The 15,420-nt window shown below is 39.2% G+C and overlaps 1 protein-coding gene across 2 annotated transcripts in view; it reads left to right on the forward strand.

Moving 5' to 3' along the window:
• Nucleotides 1-15,216, forward strand: part of LOC111863815 (single-stranded DNA-binding protein 3) — a 329,719-nt gene extending 314,503 nt beyond the window's left edge. The window contains exons 15-17 of one of the 2 annotated variants that reach the window (XM_023850528.2): nt 12,106-12,176; nt 12,264-12,464; nt 13,462-15,216. In XM_023850528.2, coding sequence (XP_023706296.1) covers nt 12,106-12,176; nt 12,264-12,464; nt 13,462-13,566 — 377 coding nt within the window. In that variant the 3' untranslated portion in view covers nt 13,567-15,216. The remainder of the gene's footprint in view (nt 1-12,105; nt 12,177-12,263; nt 12,465-13,461) is intronic. The other variant, XM_023850529.2, reaches the window with a different exon arrangement.
• The last annotated feature ends 204 nt before the right edge of the window (nt 15,217-15,420 follow it).

Consider the following 15,420-nt stretch of genomic DNA (forward strand, 5'->3'; position numbering starts at 1 on the left):
AAGACTTCTCAGTCTGCTGTATCTTCCTTAATTGTTGCCTGGTAATGACTTCCAATGTTGTAGCTTCCTCAGCTTCTGTGTTCTCATTCTTACTGGCCAGCGACTGTCTCACAACTCACTAAACTCTAGACTTTTCGTGTTTATAACACCTTGACATGGACCACATCCCCACAGCTCTTCTATTGTTGTGTCACACAACTGTTGCATGGACCATGGAGAGAACACCGCTTCACAGTTAGTTCATTGTTGCGTGTTAGGAATCTGTTGCCTAGCAACAGGCATTGTTTACAGAGTCATTACTTGGCAGTAGGACTACATGCTACAGTATTTTTAGTCATTTCAGAATTATGTCTTTTAAATCAAGACTCTGTACTCTATGTTACTGAACTACAAAAGAGTAATGAAACAAATTTAGTCAGAAAAAAGAAGATGATGTGTCTTAGTTACCTGCTTCAAAAGGCAGCAAGGGAATTACATGAAACTCTCTCTTTCTCTCTCTGTGCGCGCGTGAGAGAGAAAAATATATATATATATTTTTTTTAACATTCTGGGCTTGGAGCCAGAAAACAGAACTACATTTGATTCTAGAAAGTGAGGTCTCTTTTGAATTAGTAGGAATATTGTGTAGTAATTTCTATAGATAGATGGTTCTGATGCAAGAATGCACTGTGTGACCTGCAATTTATTGATAGTGCCTCGAATACATTTAGAAATACAAAGTGATTTAGAAAGGTGGTGTTAGAAAAGAAGTAGACGTAAACTTATATGAAAGATGACAAATTGCAGCTGCTAAGGCTGTGTCAGAGTGCTCATTGAGCTTCTGAATGGAAACCTGCCACCCTTTTCAAACTAACTATTTGGAATGGAGTTCTTAGAAAAATTAATAGTCACTCAGTTACTGAAGAACCTGAAGGCTCATTACATTCTTCACAGAAGTCCGCTATTGGCCCTTATCATGAGCCAAATTAATCCAGCACACACCTTCCTGCCCTGTTTTTTGAGGTATATTTTAATATTATTCTAAGTCTTCCAAGTTCCCTTTATGTTTTCTGACTAATGTGCTGTATGCATTTCTGATCTCATCCACGCATGGTATGTGCCCTGTCCATCTCATCTTTGATTTGGTTATCATAGTAATAATGAGTGAAGATTTAAAAAATCCAATGACCTCATTGAGACTTGAACCCGACCTTCCAGCTTGTAGCATAGTGCCTCAACCAACTATGCTACCACGTGCCCCCAGTGGTGCCAGATATAGAGGTAAAAATATGAGAGCAATTATGTAGTTCCCTATTAAGGTTAAGGTTCATGACAGGGGTGGAACTTTGTGATTTGGAGGGTGGATGGAAGTAAGTAAGGCAAGTGCATGAGTAATTTTGGAAAAGAATAATGTGGAAGAGAAACTTGCTAACATTCTATGTCAGTTCAAGGAGCAGCTGGTAAAAGGCAGAATATACAGAATTATGTACAGTAAAAGCCAGGAGATGAATAGTATGGTGGAAAATAGGAGTTGAAGAATGAAGGAGGAACAGTGAACAGGGGATTTGGCCCACAAATAACAAAGAAGAAGATTGGAACCACATATTGAGATATGAAAGTGGAAGAATTTGGAGGGACCAGATTTTGGGCAAGATGTTTTTAAATATCAGTGTAGAAATGGGTATTAGGAGTATAGTAGGGTGCATTGCATGAAGAGCGGTGGCAGAAAATATGAGGGGCAGTCAAATGAAAATGGGTCAGAAGCCAAAACATATTAAAGAACATTTCTTACCTCTAAAGTAATCTCCAAAACTGTTAGTACATTTATCCCACTGGGAGATAAGACAGTTAATCCTATCCTTGAAGAAACTTGTGGGCTGTCTACGGAACCACATCTTTACCCAGCCACACATGTCTTCGTCCATTGCAAACCGATGTCCACGAATGTCTCTTTTTAGGTCTCCAAAAATGTGAAAATCACACGGGGATAGATCTGGGCTGAAGGGGGGATGTTGAAGCACTTCCCAACCAAATCTCTATAGTGTATTCCTCACAGAGTTGGCAGTGTGGGGGTGCGCATTATCATTAAGAATGATAATGCTGTTCGATAGGATTCAAGGGCGTTTTGACTTTATGGCATGTCTCAGTTTCTGCAAAGGGTCTTCATAGTGCTGTGCACTGATTGTGGCACCATGCTCGAGAAATTTGAGAAGCAGTGGGCCCTTGCAGTTGAAGAAGAGCATCATCACTTTACCAGAACTTGTGTGTATGGCTTTGGATTTCTTCAGTGGGGGAGAATTCACGTGTTTCCACTGTTGGCTCTGTTGTTTACTCTTGGGTTCAAAACGGTGGCACCAAGTTTCGTCCCCAGTGGCAATATGGGACAGAAAAGCATACTCTTCCTCATGATTTTGTTGCAAGTGACCCAGTGATTCAGCCATTGTCTGAGTCTTCTGTTCCTCTGTGAGTTGATGTGTAACCCACTGCATGCAGATTTTCGTGGTACAGCGGGTGTTTTGTCACAATGGCGTGTATGGAACCATAACTTATTCCCATCAAAAGACTAATTTCTTCCACAGTGATCCATCGGTTTGCCCTGATATGACCATCCAATGCAGTAATAACATCAGGAGTGATGACACAATGAGCCTGTCCTGGGCAAGCATCATCTTGCAGTGACACGTGTCCCTCTCAGAATCTCTAATGCCATGCCAGCACACGTGAACGTGACATGCTGTGTTCACTGTAAACAACAGACATGTGACGATGAATTTCTCGTCCTCCTCCTTCAGCAGTCAAAAAGCGCACTACACTTCACTGTTCTTATTTACCCACCTCCATTACTGATGTTGGATGACCACACATAGTGCTAACCTTACTTCCAGCACAATAAACAAATGACTAGTTTGCAAGGGCACGTTGTTACTGTGCTTTCCCGAGTCCCCACCAGGTGTTTGTACCGTAAGCAAATTCCAGTGTTACCAACTTGTGTGCCATGTCAGCTATGCATGGTGACCTATTTTCATTTGACTGCCCCTTATATAAATGTGCTATATATGATGAAATATAAAGGATGGTAAGAGAATGAGAAGGAAGTTGAAATAAATGTAGGTATTAGTAATTAGTAGGGGCAGTATTAATGTATGAATACATAGATGTGTTCTCTACCATAGGAATGGTCATTTATGTGGGATGCTGGAGTGTAGGGCCAGGGAGTCAAACTGCAGTACCAAAAAATGTAAATTGTAACAGACCTCATAAAGTACGCAGGTACTGTAGACTTCAGATTAGACCAAAATGAAAAATTATGGCCAGGAGAATCTTAATTTCTGAAAGGTTGGCAGGGTTCTATATTGAAAACTCAAGGACTGTTATGATGCGTCATTGGCAGCTGTAATGAGTTGGCTTGCATATTTGTTTGGCTCTTGCCTTCAATGCAGCTATGGTGTTGTGTCACAGAAGCTTAAAATATTTCAAATGAATGACCACTTTCATGAGTGGGCAAAATTTGTGATGAGCCTGAGGATACATTGAATGGAATTTGCTGCATATGGTATTTTTGAAGCCTAACTCTAACCAGATTTTCTTTTTTCTTCCTCCTAGTGCTACTGCTGTTTAACTATAAGTTATTGCCTGGCACATTACTTTAAGATTTCAAGTGCTATGTGAGGAAAATAAGAAGAGGAGATTGATTTGGGGGTAATGCTTGCTATCATTCAGCCAAAAACCTTTTATCTTCTTGTCTGCTGTCTAAAATGTAAAAATGAGAATATACAAAACAATAATTGTGCTTGTAGTTCTGTATGGATGTGAAACTTGGTCTCCGACATTACGGGAGGACAGGGTGTTTGAGAACAGGGTACTGAGGAGAATATTTGGACTGAAGATGGATGGAGTTGTAAGAGGTTGGGGAAAACTGCGTAATGAGGAATTTCATAACTTCTACTATACGCCAAGCCAATTAAAATGATAATGTCAAGAAGGATGAGATGGGCAGGGCATGTAGCACACATGGGGAGGAGGAGGAGAAGAAGAATGTATTGGTGGGAAAGCCAGAAGGAAAGAGACCACTAGGAAGACCAAGACATAGGTGGGTGGATAGTAGTAAAATGGTTCTTAGATAGGATGGAGTGATATGGTCTGGATTGATCTGGCTCAGGATAGGGACCAGTGGAGGGCTTTTATGAACACAGTAATAAACCTTTGGGTTCCATAAAATATTGGTAAATTCTCGAATAGCTGCGTGAATGGTGACTTCTCAAGAAGGACTCCATGGAGTTAGTTAGTTGGTGTTGTGTTCTGTCAGCAAGCAATTTTTCTAAGAATTCTAATTGCTTATACAGTATGCGCCAAAAATTACAGTACTGAAATGAAAAGGCATCATGTTGATACCACTGAGATGGCACACCACATCGTCACACGTGTACTATATAGCGGTTTCTGGACGATAACATCTGGCTGATCAAAACCAAAGAAGTGAGTTATCTGGCGACCACTTCCGTATGAGCAGAACTAATACTTAACTATGAATACTTTTTCCTCTGCCGAGAGACCCCTTTCCAACAAATGCACAACAAAACTTCCTTTTCACTACTGGGAACACGTGCGGCTGGAGCTGTTGTAACGTGTTTTGCGTTACTGATCCCACTTCTGACACCAATGTAACGTGTTTGCTGGTTACTGAAGATGCCGTAGAGATGGTTAATTGGTTTATTTAACAATCTACAAATAACGGCTACAATTACTTATCACACAGTTGCGGGGTTTCACACTTTATAACCCTAATCGCATTAATCTGTTAACACTGTTGCGAGGTTTCACGATTTATAACCCTATGCGCAAATCAGCTCACTCTGTATTCAGTAGTCCACACGTTTACAGTAGGGGAGCTATGTATCACTGTATCACACGCTCCCAATTACACAATCACACACACATCCGGTTCTTCTTTCCGCGACGGCTGCTATACTCCAACTGTAGTCGGCTGACTGGAGAACTGTTGATAACACACTCGGCGACTGTTACGTTACAACTCGGCGGCTGTCACAGTACAACTCGGAACTGTCTTCAGTACAACTGAAGTCGCCGACTGCTACAGTAGAACTGACTGGTACCTGCTGTGCAGCTCACTTCTATAGCTGCAGTGCTTGCCGGTTGCGTAATGAGTGCCACGTCACAGCAGGAAGTTGATTACGGGTACGTAGTGTTGCGCGTTACGTCACCGCGGAGGAGAGTGGCAGGGCGGGAACTCGCCTATTACCGTAGTAACGCGAGCGTTACGTTACCGCCACGTACCGCTGGGGAGGTAGGGGTGATCCATAGCTCAACATGTCACACTATGATCAGTTGACAGACGCACATGCACGTTCGAGATGCGCGAGTTTCAGTACTGCTTTTTTTGGCACATACTGTATTTCATGCCTATATGAGTTAATAATATACAGGGTGTCCCAGGAGGAATGTGCCAAACTTTGGGAGGGTGTTCCTTATGTTATAGTATGCCGATATAACCCAAAACACCTATGTCCAAAGTTGAACGGTTACGGAGATAATGGCCTGAGAAAAGTGTGGTCTTCTGGCGAGTCCACGCACTGTACCTGTCAGCTTGCATGTCTTATCTATGTTTGTCCTTGAGTGTGGTGATTCACTCTAGCCGTAAGCTCCCTTCAGTATACGTTGTGGCTGCGTTTTGAATGGGTGGTAGGTTAATTGTGCGGAGTTGCTGAAATGCCTTTTGTGTTTTCAAACGTGGAATATTGTGATATGCATTTTGTGTGTGGATTTTGCTGTGGCAATGCACGTGCTGCTGTTGAAGAATACCAAAGGCGTTTTCACGATCAAAGGATTACATGTTGAAGTGTATTTACGCGAATTCACCAGACATTGCGTGATAACTGGTTCTCTTCCGAGTGTTTCTGTGCACTCTGAAAGGGAGGATGTACTAATGATAAACACACGAGAGAACGTTCTTGAGACAGTTCAGAGAAGTCCGCGTCCACTCGTAGAATGGCCTCTCACATCGGCGTATCACGTATGCAGGTGTGGCGAACTTTACATGATGAAGAGTTGTATCCTTACCATGATCAAAGGGTACAACATCTGGAACCAGGCGACCATGATCAGTGTATGGATTTCTGCCACTGGATAAAAGCTCATCCTCAACTGTTAAGTGTCATTTTATTCAGTGATGAGGCGTCTTTTACCTGGGACGGTGTAAATAATTTACGAAATGTGCATATGTGGTCCTGTAATAATCCACATGAGATAATGGAAACGAAATTCCAAAAGAGATTTTCCGTGAATGTACGTTTAATACAGTTATGTACTCTGTTTATACCACTATGCGCAGTCAGCCATGTTATGTCAGCGCTTGCCAGTCATGTGTCATGTATAGTGCTTGGAAACCTAAGGACAATTATGACATGTCGAGCGAGTATTTTATACTTCAATTTTATGGCTTCATGTCACTCACAAGTTAGTTTGATGTTACGTACATTATTAACATTACAGAAACCACATATTCCTGCCAGTTTTAATATGTATTTTGTAATCAACAAGTGTGTAACACCGGTCAAAGTTTCACACTTCTCTGGCCATTATCTCCGTAACTGTTCAACTTTGGACATAGGTATTTTTGGGTTATATCGGCATATTTTAACATAAGGAACACCCTCCCGATGTTTGGCACATTCCTCCTGGGACACTCTGTATAACTCATATACTCGTCAGTAATTCACTTTGAAAAATGAACACAAGTCAATAAATCTGGTTCACTTGTCACTGAACCACATAGATAGCTGTTTGTTATTAATACTGCTTGAAACAGCACTCTCTAAACTTGTGGTAGGCTTTTGTGAACACTGCAGTAAACCTTCAGGCTCATTTATTTGTTGCAGATACTGCTTCAGACAGAATAATCTAAACTGTTGGTAGGTTTCGTGAACACTGCAGTGAACCTTTAGGCTCCTTGAAAGAAGGGAATATATTAGCCTGCTGAATAGTTGTTTGTATAAATTTTTAAGGAAAGGCTTGCATCATGAGTCAAGTGGATGGTTGTATATTTAGTGAGAATGTGTTTCCTTTAAACTAAGGATTCATTTATTTGTTTATAGTTTATTTAAAAATACAGTGTTGTACAAGTACACTGTACAGCATCAAATGATGGGATGTTATAATGCATAATGAATTGGAAAGGATTTGAAAGGAAGTGGTCTTGGCATAATTTGAGATATCATCCAGGCATTGTACCTGGAAGGTTTGAGGATAACTGTGAATAACCTCAGTCAAGATAGTCAGTGTCCCAGTGGAGATACAAACCAATCACCACTTGAATACAAGTCAGACGTGTTACCACTCGAGCCAGCCTGCTTATGTAAAGTTCTAATATAACACTTATCAGTAATTGAAGTTTTTGACTGTAATTGCCTTATTCAATAATTCAGCATCTACATTTGAGGATATATGATGCAATATTGGTGAAATTGGAATGAAATGATCAGAGGATAGAGGATTTTCGTAAGCATACCTGGTCAGATAGAGAGTCTGAGGAGATAACAGATGGGTTTCTGGTCCCAGTTCTAACTGGAGTGTATCATGGCATTTCCAGTTTGCAGTAGGAACATGAGCTGGAGGCTATAATTTGATATCAGGATTCCTTTTTCCAAATTCTACTTAAATTTAGGTAGTTAAATAGATGTAATTACTTAACAATCTTCCGGAGGAGAAGTTTCTTTAACATACCTGAAAGTGTAAGCGATTAGTATGAATAATAAATTGATTGCTAGGGCTGAAAATATGTATGAAAGTTAGTTTCTGTGATGTTATAGCTTTGTAACCAGTATCAACTTTAAGTGCAAGCACAACCAGGTTAACTATACGAGGGTGTACCCAAAAGAAACTGAACTTATTTTTTTTTTAAACTTATTTATTCAAATTTTAAGCACAAACCTTCAATCCCCTTCAAAGTACTCTCCACTTACACTAATACACTTGTCTAGTCTTTTATTCCATTTTTCAAAACATTGTCTAAATTCATCTTTTGAGATGCTTGACAGCGCCTCCGTCGTTTTTTTCCTTCACCTCAGCAACATCAGCAAAACGCTGAAAAAAAGTTTTGATCATTTCGGGACTCTTCTTTCAAAGCACAGCATGCTTCCACGTGACCTTGTTTTTGTTCAGCAGTCAGCAGTCGTGGCACGAATTTCGCAGCCACCCTTTTCATTCCCAAATCTTCTGTCAAAATTCGCTGAACTGAGCTCCAAGTCACTCCCGACAGCTCCACAATTTCTTCAGTGGTCCGTCGTCGATCTTCCTTGATGATTTCACGATTTTTTTCAACATTTTCATGTGTCTGGGCCATTGCAAAAACGACCACACAAAACAGTTGTCACTATAAACTCTGCCGAAACTAGTCCTTACCTTCTGAAGCAACGGTAGTCGGCTTATCGACTCAGGAATGTTAGCTCTATGCGCTCATAGCGGCAAAACGCGGTACTACAAAAGCTCTGCCCACAAAAAAATTAGTTCGGTTTCTTTTGGGTACCCCATCGTATATACTTAAAATTTATATTTTATTGGAAAACTGTAAGTATTCAGAAATATTAACGTTGTTTAGGGACGGGGCTAAATCATTTTTGTGCCTAGTTCATAGTTTTGAGATTGACTTTCTTTAAATAAGAAAGAAATAGTTACTATTTAAAAAGTATGATTTCTGTGTTTTAATTTAAGTGTTCATCAGGTAAAAATCATGATATAGAACTGTTGCCTTGAAACTTTTACATGTATAGTCCTTACATCTTGTAGGTGTCTCACATTGCATTTTCTATCTTCTGATTCATTCTCTTATAGTTTCATGCTGCTATTTATTTCTGTAAGAACAGAGATCTCATTTCCTTCAATTTACTCTAACTTAACATTGTTTCTTGCTATGTCACATGTGAGAGTTGAGAGTTTTTTTTTTTGTCATTTACTGACTACTCATTGGATAGCCAAAAGCTGATTCCTGTTCATTCATTTCCAAATTTCTGGAATATAGTGTTCCAAAATCATTAACTAATATTGGGAAGTGAGCCATAATCTGCAGTAACTTGGTACAGCACATGAGTTTGATTGGAATGCCCAAATTTTGTGAGGGTCACCACCAGCTGTATTTCACTGTATAGTCAGAGAAATTACACAAAGTCTCCTTCCATATTGTACTTTTAAAGAAAGTTGCAAGACTCTCTGGATCAATTGTAGTATATGTGAGCTTAACAGAAACGTGAAAGAATATCAAGAAAGATAAGGCAAGGTTCATCTTAAAACTCACAGCCTAGGTACAGAATGAACCATGTCTTCATATTGACTTGTCCCAAGTACATACTGTTCATTGTCATGAAATGTACCGCATATATGTTAATCGATAATTGAGGAATTTTAAGTAAACAGAGTATAGATCTGTAAACCTGTATTGGTATTTTCCATTCCTTGATATCTGATGTATCCAGCCAGACTAAATGATTCACTGATATCCTTCCTGTTTCTTTCTTTCACTTCCTCTGGACATATAATCACTTCTAACTGTGTGAAAATATCTGTAACTGGCTTCCCATTTTTCATGGTATACTACCTAATTTTCTTTTGCTCACCATTTAATTATTGCTGAGGCGTGGTTGATTGATAATGGGGGCTGGGCTCTGGTTCAGTTGCACATGTGTATTCACGTCATGGAGGCCAGGGAATGAAAGGGATAATTTCTGAAAACAAATGATATTATAAGCATGTGAATCATGTACTGTGTTGACAGGAAACAAGGGTAATTTGAAGTAAAAGGCTTTTCTCCTTGTACCAGAAAGAAGTTGTGAATTTGAACACTGCAGTCACATATCTCATGTAGAGACCCATGTAAGGGGAATATTAAAAGTGAAGGGACAGGAGTTAAAAGGTGCTTGTAGTATGTGTGGCTTACAGGCAGGTCCTTGTATGACATCCTAAGATTGAATATCTTGACCATCTTCCTCAATTACTGACAGAAAACTGGGGGATTAGCTTCATGTACTAAGAATGTGTCATCTCACATGAATCATTCTGTTCTCAGTATATTTTATATTCCTTATTGTCATGAAATCTTCCTCTCCCTCATATTTTAAGTTTAAACTCGAGTCATGTGAGTTTTAGAAGTAAACACATTACATGATTTCACCTGCACACATTTCCTATGTGATAATCTGCTTCATGTTATTTGTTACACCCTTATATAAGTATAAAAATGGTGAATGTGGAGCTTTAAGCATTCACATTCCCACCCCTTTTCAGTGCAGTCCATCTGGATTATAGTTCTGATACTTTTGAGTTTGTTCATGGTAAACATAATTTGTTCATTGCTGACACAGCAGATTTCTTGGTGTGTCTGTACAGTCCTGTGGATGGGTTCTTGCACATTTTAGTAGCTATAGTTTCAGTTTCAGTGTTGGTTTCATGATACTTTCTGGTATCCTTTTCTTGGTGCTTCAGTTCATGATTCATGATGTCGTAGATAAATTTAAAGTGAGCCGTAAGTTTCACAAGATCATTATTTGGCAGTGATTGATGTTTGAATTGTGATCCCGACTTCGTATCTTATGAAATATGGAGGAGGTTAGGTATATATGTAAACACAGTTTGTAGGGGAAGAATGTGGGTTTAGGTCATGCTTTGTATGGGTAATGTGCTACAAACTGATTTTTCTGGTGTTACATATGTGTAAAACAATGATCAGGGTACATATTTTCATATATTTTATATGGCCATCATGTATCAAACAGAATTATCTTGAAATATTTTTCTAGTCTATGTTCAGCCATATGAAATTTGATATCTGTGGGGAAGTTCAAATTTGTATACTTTCAAGATAAAATTTATTGTTTCTGTTGTGATAATCTTATTCATGAAACAAGTGCAGAGAAATCTTAAACTTTTAGGAGGCATGTTTACAGCATATATTTTTGAGTTAAAGGCATTCTGATTTTAATTTTCTGCATCTTGTAATGACTGATATATGTGAAATAAAATTGGAGACTACTGAGTGTGATATTGCAGTGGGGAACAGGGTTGAAGAGTTACTAGCATGTTGTATATACAAAATTGGTAATTTTATAAAGGTGAATTATCCTCTGTTAATCATTCTAGATAAAATGGTGATGTATTTTGGATAGAAGCAATGTGCATAATGAATTATTTCATTACAAATAACAATTGACATTTCATGTTCCTATTCAGAGATATGAAAATTACATAGGAACTGACATAAGTAACTGACTCAGTCTCATACCAAAATAATGCAAACTACTTCTCCCAAATTACGAGATTAACAACAAGAAGCCTAACCTTGATGTGTCAGTTTGATAAAAAACTTATAAAATAGTGCACAGAATTAAACAAAACAACAGACAAGAACAACAGTAACCAACAAATGTACAAGTATGGAAGGAAATACAAGTGGAAAGGTCTTGGAATGGTTTATTGGCATTATAATTTAATCATAAAATAGTGACTAATGCATCGTGCAATAATTTCAAGTGCAAACAGGTCACATAATGATTTTATCACAGTAATGTTAAATTCTTAATATTTATATGTATAAGTTTAGAACTTAGGCTCATCAACATAAAATGTAACATTGAAGTGATGCATAGTGCAGTGTACAATAATTCCAAGTGCAAAACAATTCAGGTATCAGTTTTATCACAGTAACTTTACATTTTATTATTATACACATTTGGAAATAAGCCAACACAGATGTCAGCTGGTGTCTAATACAGTAACATCAGTTTTGCAAAAAGGAATGTAACATATCCTGAACATGACCAGTACAGTCAAAACATGTTTCTAGAATGAAATACTGTATATGATTTACTACAATTGTGTACAAGGGTTATGTGGACTGTATATATATGAATAATAGTTATTATTATGAGTATGTATTTGGGTATAAATACTGATGGAACAGTGGAATTGTTGTTTCTGCATGAACAAGTAGCCCTGTCCTGAAGCTGGATGTTTCACAATTTAGAACTGTTGATGGAAACATTGACTTAGGTAGAAGTTGTGTACTGATATCTTCGTAAGAGGGTGCATGTGAACTGAGAGGTTGTTGGATTTCTGTTGCAGACTCCTCAAATTCTGGAGGTGAAAATATGTATACAATGATGAAGTCTGTACCAGGAGGAAGCATGCCAGGGGTGAGTGTGATTCCAGTATGAAATACTTAATGCATTTGTGTCTTAGTGGGTATGTGCAATAGTAACTGATGTTTACCATGGGTGCAGGATTTTCCAATGGGTGGTGGGCCAGAAGGTGGACCCATGGGACCTATGGGGCCCAGCACCATGGGTCCAGTGATGAATGGAGATGGGCTTGATGGAATGAAGAACTCTCCAGCCAACGGTGGGCCTGGTACTCCACGGGAAGACAGCGGGAGTGGGATGGGAGACTACAACTTAGGGGGCTTTGGGGGACCTGGGGAAAATGTGAGTATGAGTGCTGGCAGCTATTTCTCGGAGACATAGTTCGATACTGATCTAATCTGATCAGACATTTGTGCACGGTCTAGGCTTTATTCAGCCTTGTCGAGGAATCCGTCCATCCTCAGTTGGCCACAACGGTATGGAATTTATCTTTTCTCATGTTTATTTTGTAAATGAAATGTAGCACATTTCTAAGGATGTGGGCTGGGTACTTAAAATTTATGCACCAACTGTAAAATAATATGAATAAATTTTAGTTTAGATGTTGGTGGTGAGCCTTAGTGTTAGGTGCCAGCATTTGCGTGATTTTTCTGCCATGACAGACTATGAAAACATTGATAAACAATGCACAGGTGTGAAAGTTGAAATAGTTGGAATGTGAAATTAGAAAAATGAATTTGCACGTCTTTGTAGGTAGAGTGTTGAAAGTCAGTTGCAGCATTGTTGTATTGGCATATTTACTTGATTTGACAAACCAAGATCTTAGTTGATTGAATGCTGCATTTGCTAGAACTGAGGGTTCTTTACAGTATTTATGTAAGCAGGAAGTAGGGAGGATGCTTTGCTCTGGTGTGTTCCATTCGTCAGGGTTGCGTTCTGATCTCAGCGCATGGCCAGGGAGCGGAGCTTGCAACCATGGCGAGTCTGGGTGCACCTTTTGGAAATGTAGTTGTGAGGAAATCCTGTAAAATGTTTGGAAAGGTATTAAAGTTGTTTTGAATGCTCAGAATGCCTCGTGTTAATGCGCTTGCCCCTCCCTACTGCCTTCGTCACATAATTAACATGTCCGCCCGCCAAACTCACACGATGCCGTGATGACGGAAGGGTGTGTTGCATGAACCAAATTTCTTGAAATAATTTTCGATAAAGTTTCTTTCGGGTGTCATTGAAATTGATAGAGCATTTTATTTGCAAAGAGGAGAGGATGAAGGGGGAGAGAGCAAGATTCTGTAGATGTCTTGAAGTTTGGACTGTGCAGTGAACCCTTTCTTCCTTGCAGGACCAAACTGAATCAGCCGCCATTCTGAAAATTAAGGAAAGCATGCAGGAAGAAGCGAAGAGGTTTGAAAAAGACTCCGACCATCCGGATTATTTCATGCAATAACACCCCGTCCCTGGCCCGTCCCCTTCCCCTCCTGGGCTCCTCTCCACTCGCAGGCAGTCCTTTCCTTCTCCAGTCCTGGGACCTGGATACAGACAGAGAATCAGATTGTTGTAAAATCAGATTGCAGTCTGCACATTTACTGCTAAAGGAAGTTTAAATCTGGTGGCAGTGGCCATATAGGAAAATGGAATTTCTTGTCCTTTCTAAAGAAATTTGAGATATTTTGTTTTGGGTTTGGTGTTACTTGTTGTTGAACATGTTCCTATTTTCTGTAAGGAGGTGAAGAGACTAGCAATCTGATTCCTTGAGGTATTCTGCAAGTGTGAGTGATAGACAACAGAAAAGTGATTCAGTGACAGTGCAATTTAATTTGATATATATGAGCACGACACAAGCGGTATGTATCATGTACAGACAGCAACATACTTTGTTGTGAATCAACACACCAACAAACCGAGGAGCTTACTTGCCTGTATGAAGGAATTACAAAGATGTTCCCTGTAGCCATAGATCCACTCTGACCCCACCTTGTCCCTTCCCAGACTTATAAAACTGATGTATCTCTCCCATAGAGAACCCTAATGCTAGGGCTCAGCAGATTTACATCATTTTTTATATTATTTATATTCAAACAAAATATCCCATTTAAAATTGACCTTTCTATGACCTGAAGAAAATGCCATTCACTTTAAATTTTAGGCTTATTTACATCTGTGTTCTGAAAACTGTTGTGTACATTTTGTGCCACTTGTATATGTACCTTTTGGTGTAATATTGCCCCATCTCCATCATTCAACCCCTTTGATACCTACTGCATTCATTATCTTAGTTTAGAAGGCTGGGATATGACCCCAGACTCTATTGGAAGGGACATAGTACCGTCTTGCTGCTGTGTCCATTTCAAATGACTTTTCTGGTTCTTGTCCAATGCAGAGGCTCCACCTTTGACAACTTATCAAGCAGCATCCAGATTTTAAGCATTTAGTTGTATTTGGGTTTGTTTGTTGGCTGCAGATAATGCTGAGTTCGGTAATTAAATCCGTCAAATTTGGGTCGGAGCATTTTGCGTACTTAAGGCACACAGCTGAATTCCCATGTCCAAGGACAAATGGTTTGAATCTCTGAGTAGAAGATGCATGGCAGCTTCCCATGTTTAGAACCGGCAAAGTCTGGGGAGCACCCTGCCATGTTGTTTATAAAGTAAAGATGGAAATGTTTCCTCCATGAGACATGGTATCTTAGCTATATTGCTGATCGCAAACAGTCTCTTAATTTATATTGTTTCTCAAACCTTTGGTAATGGAAACCTTGCCATCTTTATGTTTTGACAACCACATATTGCCTGTTATTTGGCACAAGTATGAAACAACCTGAGAGTGTACATACCCTTGGATGTAAATTGTTTGAGAGGTTCATGTTGGGTCTGAAGTCACACACTGTAAATATACGTTTTTCCATAGAACTGTGTACAGACTAGCCAGCCCCATGCTTGACAGGAGGGCCGCAGTGTGAAAGACGTTAACAGCTTGGATGAGACAGTAATAATAGTATGTTGGAATTACTATACTGGTCTTGCCATATCGAAGCTCTAGCGTATAAGTAGAATCATCTGATACACAATCAACAACTTTTACTCTGTTTTATTTTCATGTGATAACTGAAGCACTACTCCAGCAACTTTTGTGTTAATGTGCTCCATTAAGCCTTATTTATTTCTACCTTCATGTTTTTGTTAGTCCAAAATAGGTATTTCTGTACCAGAAATTGACCTCAGCTGCTTGGTGCTATTCAGGATTTCACTTTCTTCCTATATTTTTTCGTAGTTCTTATTCTTATTTATTAATTGGTTCATTA

This window comes from Cryptotermes secundus, unplaced genomic scaffold (genome assembly GCF_002891405.2).
Source record: "Cryptotermes secundus unplaced genomic scaffold, Csec_1.0 scaffold1176, whole genome shotgun sequence".
In the NCBI taxonomy this organism is placed as follows: Eukaryota; Metazoa; Arthropoda; class Insecta; order Blattodea; family Kalotermitidae; genus Cryptotermes; species Cryptotermes secundus.